We start from the raw sequence: 7,931 nt of genomic DNA on the forward strand, positions 1-7,931 counted from the left end.
CCTGTCCAAGGAGCCCTACCCTAGGACATCCCTAGGGGAAGTCACCTTTCAATCGACTTGAAGGTGTCCCACTCGACGGACTCAAGACACTCGACCAGAAAGCTATCACTCGACCATGAAGCGAACCACTCGACCGCCAGGAGACTTATAGTCACTCCGCAGGCAAACGGCCAGCTGTTAAGTAGTCTTTATGGTCATTATAGCACTTTATTAGGGGCGTTACTAGTAACGCCCAACCTTGAATGTACCTTAAACCCTACATTACTGAGGGCAGGAGGGGGCCGGCGAACTCTATATAAGCCACCCCCCTCCTCAGTATGAAGGGTTCGCACCCCTGTTATTCACACGCCAGTAATCCAGTCGACCGCCTCCGGGCACCGAGACGTAGGGTTGTTACTTCCTCCGCGAAGGGCCTGAACTCGTACATCTTGGTGTGCTTACAACTTCCCAATAGCTGAGATCTAGCCTCTCCATACATACCCCCCTACATCACTGTCAGAGTTAGAACCACGACACCGACCACCCACCGTAACCGGGAACTCCCCGATATTTTCCTTGCCCTCGCTTCTACCACGGTTTTTTCCGTCATGGACGGTCCAAAGAATGTCATGTAGCTGCGTCTCCGGCCCGCCCAGGACGAAAAGCCCATTTTCGGTCATGATTTTTTGTCATAGAAGTAGGACCCCACCACATCTATGATGATACCGGGTTTTGTCACAATTATTGTCATACAAGTGTCATAAGTATGACAGAAAAAAATTCGTTCGGCCCAAAATGTCATGGATGTGTCTTTTTTTGTAGTGCCGTCTTGGAGGAGGCCAACCACTTGCCTTGCGAGCCGGATTAGGACATGATTAGAGTACTTGGCGGTGAGGGGAAAGCTTGGAGCTTGGGTGCTGGAGCTTGAGGACGGATGGGCTAGGGGGAGACGGTGTGGGGTAAAAAGGTGGATCCCAATCTTCTTATGAAAGCAGTGAATATCAAGCGTCCCCCCACGAGCTTTAAAACTCTCCTATTCCCCAGGGGTCGTGCAAACAGCACGGTTGGATTACCCAAACTCGTATTGATGAGAATCCCGTAATAAGGGGACACGATCTCTGCTTTGACAAGACGTGTCAATGAAACCACGCCTCGAAACACAAAGCAGGAGGCTAAAAATGGTTCGAAATAATAATAATAATAATAATAATAATAATAATAATAAGGTCGGAACACAACACCTCGCCGAAAAAGCTGTTAGAAGATATGACCTATTTTTCTGTTTAAGCATTTTTGCCCTTGTGGTTCAGGGTTGTAACTATTGTACTGAGCCGGATATAGTCCTTTTGATCAACTACTTTGGAGTATTCGGAGGAGGAACCCTCCTTGCAATGCCGAAGATAATCTGCACGCCGGACACATCGTCATTGAAGTCTGGTTCAGGGGCTACTGAGGGAGTCCTGGATTAGAGGTCCCCGGGCGTCCGGGCTATGTGACATGGGCCGGACTGGTGGGACGTAAATATACAAGATGGGAAGCTTCCCCCCGTGTCCGGATGGGACTCTCCTTTGCGTGGATGGCAAGCTTGGCATTCGGATATGAAGATTCCTTTCTCTGTAAACCGACTCTGTATAACCCTAGTCCCTTCTAGTATCTATATAAACCGGAGGGTTAGTCCATGGAGGCAATCATAAACATACATGCTAGACATCTAGGGTTTAGCCACTACGATCTCGAGGTAGATCAACTCTTGTAACCCATGTACTCATCAAAGTCAATCAAGCAGGAAGTAGGGTATTACCTCCATCAAGAGGGCCCGAACCTGGGTAAACATCGTATCCCCTACCTCCTATTACCTTCGATCCTCAGACGCACAGTTCAGGACCCCCTACCCGAGATCGGCCGATTTTGACACTGACAGCGGGTGAGGAGGAGAGCCATGGAAGGAGATGGGGACGGGGAAGAGTGAGGGAGGGGTGAGGGGTTGCGTGGCGCCCTTAGCCATCTCCAGGCAGTTAGTGGAAGCAGGAGGTGGCCCATGGAAAAGCAACCCCTTAGGACAACTGACCCACGGTTCTGGTGACTTAGGACACCCACGCACAAAAATAGACGGGCAGAAACACACACGGCGTCAGCGAACTGGAAAGGGGTTCGGTTTTACTATCCTAAAAATGTTTCCCATTTAACTTGTGTGAGTACTCTGCAGCCTATAGATGGAACCAATTAGGGCCAGGAGACTCCGTTCGCGCCACTTCTCCTTTCCCTTGCCAGCTATGCGGTAGCGCTCCTCTCCACCTTTCATACACATTACAAATGGTAGTGCTTGTGATAATCTATAATATATCTATTGTATTTAATAATGTATATCGAGTTTGATTGTACATTTAAAGCTTTAATGTTCTCATATTTACTTACAAGATACATTCATGGAACAATGGCATGTGGTGTCCACTACTATAATTGCGAGGATTCGCACTACGTTTATCAGTACCCGCCTACCTGTAGCAACATAATGTATTCATATCTTTTTCACTTATCTCATGTGCATACCTCTCTAGAGCGTCTATTAATTTCATGCAGATATATTATAGAAAAATGCACCTATACAATTAATTTGTTTACGTAAATATGTAAGATATACGTGTGTGTTTGTATATATATATATATATATATATATATATATATATATATATTATCATTGCAAAAGATATAAAAAGTATTAATATGCATGATTGAACATATCAATGAATCAATATTTTCTTAGGAGGATCTGGATATTTTGTACCACTACTAAATATTCATTAAGGACACCCTATGTGTACCTACACTACACACACATCAGATCTATATATATAGGGGGTTCCGCCTAGAACATTGTGCTCTTCATCCTCAAGCATCCCAAAATGGCCAAACTTAGTTTATTCCTACAAACAATTTATGTATTTATATTTCTTCTTGCACATCCGAACAGGGGTGTTCGACTATACCCTGTTGTTCAAGAGGTAAATGTTTGAATACAATATTATTTCATAGAACTTTACGTGCTTGTGAGGGTTGTTCTTGGTGGCGTGCCAAATTATATTTTCTCTAGTGAATTTTTTTTCTAATACTAACTTGTGTATTTTAAGAGAAATAATACAGATGTGTGGTGGAGTTAAATATAGGCTAGGGAATGATGGGAACATGGATCATAATGGGTCATATAGGTGCTACCATGATGTTGCTTCCCTTCCAAGCACAGTGAGAAACTGGCAAACAGTAGGAACCTCGTCTCGGAAGGAGGGACTCTAAGACAATCCCCATCCGATGTTACAAATATATCGCATTCTTTGGTTCCTATATTTCCCATCTTTCTTTCGGGGTTGGAGGTGAAGGAAGTGCGGGATGTGGTGCCCTATTGCCTTTTTTAGATCAAATGAGTTGTATTTAGTCTGAGTACACAGTTTCTTTGAAAATCCTAGGGGGTGTTAGCCCATGTTGAACAAATTTGATTAGACTGCTTGCACGGCTAGTAAGGTTTATGGTTACAAGTGTATTTTTATAGGGAGTGGGGGAGAAGGGAACTAGCAACTGCAAAATTACGTCAAGTACATAGTTACCCTTGGTAACCAGAACTTCTTATGATCTATTATCACATTATATGTGTTTCTCTTACCTATCTATATTAGTCAATTATTATTAACTTGCCTCCTTTAACCACTATCGCGTGCTCGTTTGCTAATAGCAATGGTAGTAGGATGGATGCAAAGAAAGAATATGAACTATTTGCAATTGATCTTTACCTATAGTATGTAGATCCATGTGGAAAGGGACTAGATGTGAAATGATTTGCGGTCATTGTTTATTGAAATGTGGTATTAGTTATGTTTCAGTCAACTAGTGTGTAGAGCATTCATTAGTTCATGACAACAGCTTCCTAATTCAATACTATTTCTGTCCAAGCACATGCCCCAATGTATTGCATTATGACACCATCAACATCAAATTTTCATGTTTGATGTACATCTTATATTTCACTTTGAAGGGTAATAATTCACTTCAACAAGATTTGGTATATGGTTTAGCCAAACAAAAGTTGCCAAGCCTGAAGTCAAATTCCCTCGAGGCAAAATTTTCTGGAGAAGGAAATAATTCATCTGGTGTACTATATGTGAGTTTATATTGACTTATTCTGTTGAAAGTAATTTCCAATTAGCCCTAGGTTACAGGTGTTTCATCTAAATGTATGTGTTGATTTACATTTCAAGATTTTACTTACTACTCATTGTAGTTCTTCATGTGTTTTGCAATACTTTTTGATTGATAAGTTTAGTGTAGTTGTAAACTGAAAAGCTTCGTAAATAACCTACATTTTACCTTTGATATAGATATGGTGGTGGCTTATGTAATATTTTTAGTTAATTTTGCATGTTTATGTACTTCCTTGCTAATCATAGGGAAAGTTGTGGTGGAGCTCAGGCTCCATGGCACACCTTATCTAGCCACACATTTTCTACATCGCTATCAATGCAATCAATTTTGTGTTTTTGTTTATCCCAAACAAATCAACATATGAACTTCAAACTTTGCTGGACAACAAAACGATCTAACTACAGTATAGGAAAAACTTTTATTTTTTTAAGCCATAAATTCTTATAAATTTTTTACTAAAAAAACTCATTTTTGATATTTATGCCAGACCAAAAAATCCGAAAGTTTTTTCACACATTGAAGTTCTAAAGTTTATTTGACTTGCAAAGTTTGAAGTACATATGTCGTTTCATTTGAGAGAAACAAAAAAGAGAAACTTTCAAGTAATAAGTTAGTTGGCTAACACAAATCTCAAAGCAATGTTGGAGGGGTGAGGATAACGGCTTCCATGGAGCTTGGCCTACAGACAACCACACTCCTAATCATATCACTAAGGGTGCATTATAGTAAATGGATTCTTAGTTTATAAGAATGTGAGTTTTGTTGTTTGTACAATATATAATATAAATGTTCCTAAGAAAATTTTGAAAAAGAAATGCAAACACACATGTCACTCCTTATGTTTTCAAAAACCATGTAATGATTCGAACACAAACAGTAGATAAGTAAGGTATCCATTAAATTCATTATCTTTAACACATTTTCTTATTCATTATAATCTAAGATCAACCGATAGTTCCATGATTGTTTCGTTGGGAACTTTTGTTTCTTTGTGTCAAAGGGCTGAACGGAACTATGGAAGTGTTGTTTCATAGCTATATATACATATTTCTAGATGATAAAGATGCATGTTTGCTCTGTTACTTTCTTATTTCTAGTCTTATCAATTTGGATGTGTTCACCATGCAGTATGCAACACACGACTCATCGGGAGGCCCTGATGCTAGCTACTATGGATTGCATGCCACCACTGATGTGTATGGACATGCGCTTAAACGTGGTCAATTAAGTCGCAGTGGAATTTGGGTTGGCCACAGTGGAGATGGTCGAAAATCAAGCTTTAATGCAATTAGTGTTGGATGGCATGTAAGAAAACTTATTTTTCACATGAGTTCCTAATTTGTTGGTGTTTATAACTGTTTTAGACCTCAACCGAGACTCCCTAAAAAGCTAGCTAAGTTTTTCTAGGGGACCTAACTATGTATTTGTTGTCAAACTATAAAGAACACAATTGCGATATATCTTCCATTTATGGGGTTGTTTCTGGTACACCCTTACTTTTTGTTACTTTTAATAGGTGATTTAACGTTTTTTCTAACTTTTATCTCTTCATTTTAGATTGCTCCAGAAAAATATGGTGACTCTCATCCTCATTTATTTACCTACTGGACGGTATGATATAGATGTTTTGAATTACTTTACTTTCCAAGAAATGATCTGCCTATGATAGTAAGCTTACATACATATGTGCACATGAATGATTATCCATGTAACAGAGGGATGGATATCAGAGTACTGGGTGCTACAACATGGATTGTCCAGGTTTCATAGCAGCGAGCAGCGCTACTGTTACTCCAGGAACTCGCATAAACCCATCTTCAAAGGTCACGCTTCGAGTGTTGAAGGTAAGATTTATGTTAGAACATGTTTCTCAGTTATGCTATATATGTGGCTATATTTTTTAATTCTTAAGCCTTACATGAAGGGTAATCACTAAATACCCAGCAAAAAATGAACGATGATTAAATTTCTTTCTATAAACCTTGTAACATAATGTTCTAGGTGTATTGTTGTTTTTTTATGAAGGAATGTTCTACTTGTTGTTTGTAGTAAAAGCTAGACTTAGACAAAGGATATCAGATTTTCTTATATTTGACATGAAAATTTTGAAGAGCACCATCACTAGAGAAAACTTTATAGTGAAAGCATCAGCCGCTACATCCCCATGGTTGCGTCCTCACAAAACGATTCTAATTTGATCACGGACTCAAAGTAGCTTACTCCACGCAATGTTGGCGTGTTTTTTTAGAATCCAAGACCATGTGTTAAAGTTGTCGAACCATTCTAATGTTTTGCGCTATAACCCATTCAAAATTAGCATGTCAGTCTCTTACTCTTGCTTAACGTTTCCGATCTCTCAAAAGAACGACTTCCCAAGTTTCTGCTCTAAAAAAGCAACTTCCCATCTTAAGCAGGAAGTAGCTATGAGCGGTTGCTTGCCATCACTAGATCACACTAATTCTCAATTGATTTCCCTTCAAAAGATAGGTTCTAATTTGGATCGGGGTTATAAAATGGATCTAACACCCTGATCAACCAACTAATTAATAGTACCCGACCTATATTGGTCAAAAATAATGGTTGATGAAATAAATTGTTTTTTGTTTTATTTTATGAGGCATGGACCGAAAAACTCCTCAATTTTGATATATCATACTTAGACTATGAATAATGATATATGATAGGATGACCAAAGTGGGCACTGGTGGGTGTACTATGGCTTCAACGGCGTCCCAACGGCTGTGGGCTACTACCCAAAGTCATTGTTCACATACATGGCAAAAAAGGCAAACCAGTTCTCGTTTGGTGGCTTCGTGTTCGCAGAAAGGGCGCTTCCAACTCCTCCATTGGGCAGTGGCGTCCTTCCTGGTGGCAAGGGACGTGCGGCATCGTTTACTGACTTGCGCCTCATTGAACGGGATGGAAGGAGCAGCCCCATCATGAAGGACTTGCCTAGTGTTATATCCAACAATAAATGTTATTCTATCACTCCTATTGTTAATTCCGGGTGCTTCTTTGGCGGGCCAGGAGGTTGCGTGTAATACTAAGGTGTACTTTGAACGTGGTGGTGTAATAATGTTTCCCTTGAGTTTGTCTTCCCAAACTCATACTGGCCTAATAAGACACTATGTGTTACTGTATTATGCACATTAGCAATGAATTTACTCTTTCTATAAATTTTGAGTATACACCGAGAGACAAGTTTATCATGGAAACCACAAATGCACTAGAAATTGACAAAACTCCAAAGGCATCTATCACGCACACTAGGAATTATAACATTGAACAAATTGAGTGCAAATTGCTCGTGTCACCGATTTGACATGAAGATTTTGCGACGATGATTGGGAAGCCACATGTCGCACCACGAAGGATGTATACAATATCATGGGTTGTTATCGAGAGGGAGGACCAAGGGTCGTAGTGTTTATGTCACGCGTATTCTTAGTCGTTGTTTAGCCTCTGATCTTTGCGATCATGTTGAGGCGTTGTCCCGTCCTCTGACCATTAGATACTTGAAAGGTGCTTATACGCCAGGAGGACGAAGCTGGCGGGTGGTAAATCATGACGCGACTTGTGTGCCGATTGACGAAGAACCCCATGAGTCCACCTGTAAGCGTGTATAATGTTGGGAAACATAGTAGAAAACAAAAAAACGCCCTACGATCACCCAGGAACACTATGAAGATGCGATAAATGGTTTGGATCAGATCATTACCGACTCCGAGTTGCAGCAAAAGAAGATGAGTCGGTGTAGATCG

General features: G+C 40.3%; 1 protein-coding gene across 1 annotated transcript; it reads left to right on the plus strand.

Annotated features, from left to right (window-relative positions):
• The first annotated feature begins 2,826 nt into the window (after positions 1-2,826).
• Positions 2,827-7,310, plus strand: LOC125531246 (protein neprosin-like). Its single transcript, XM_048695656.2, has 6 exons — positions 2,827-2,981; positions 4,004-4,129; positions 5,299-5,475; positions 5,728-5,781; positions 5,886-6,014; positions 6,855-7,310. Exons 1-6 carry the CDS (start codon positions 2,883-2,885, stop codon positions 7,209-7,211), a joined length of 942 nt encoding a protein of 313 aa, XP_048551613.1. The 5' UTR covers positions 2,827-2,882; the 3' UTR covers positions 7,212-7,310.
• Positions 7,311-7,931: the final 621 nt, after the last annotated feature.

The sequence above is a fragment of the Triticum urartu genome, chromosome 2A, assembly GCF_056163025.1.
Source record: "Triticum urartu cultivar PI428250 chromosome 2A, HENAU_Tu73, whole genome shotgun sequence".
Taxonomy (NCBI): domain Eukaryota; kingdom Viridiplantae; phylum Streptophyta; class Magnoliopsida; order Poales; family Poaceae; genus Triticum; species Triticum urartu.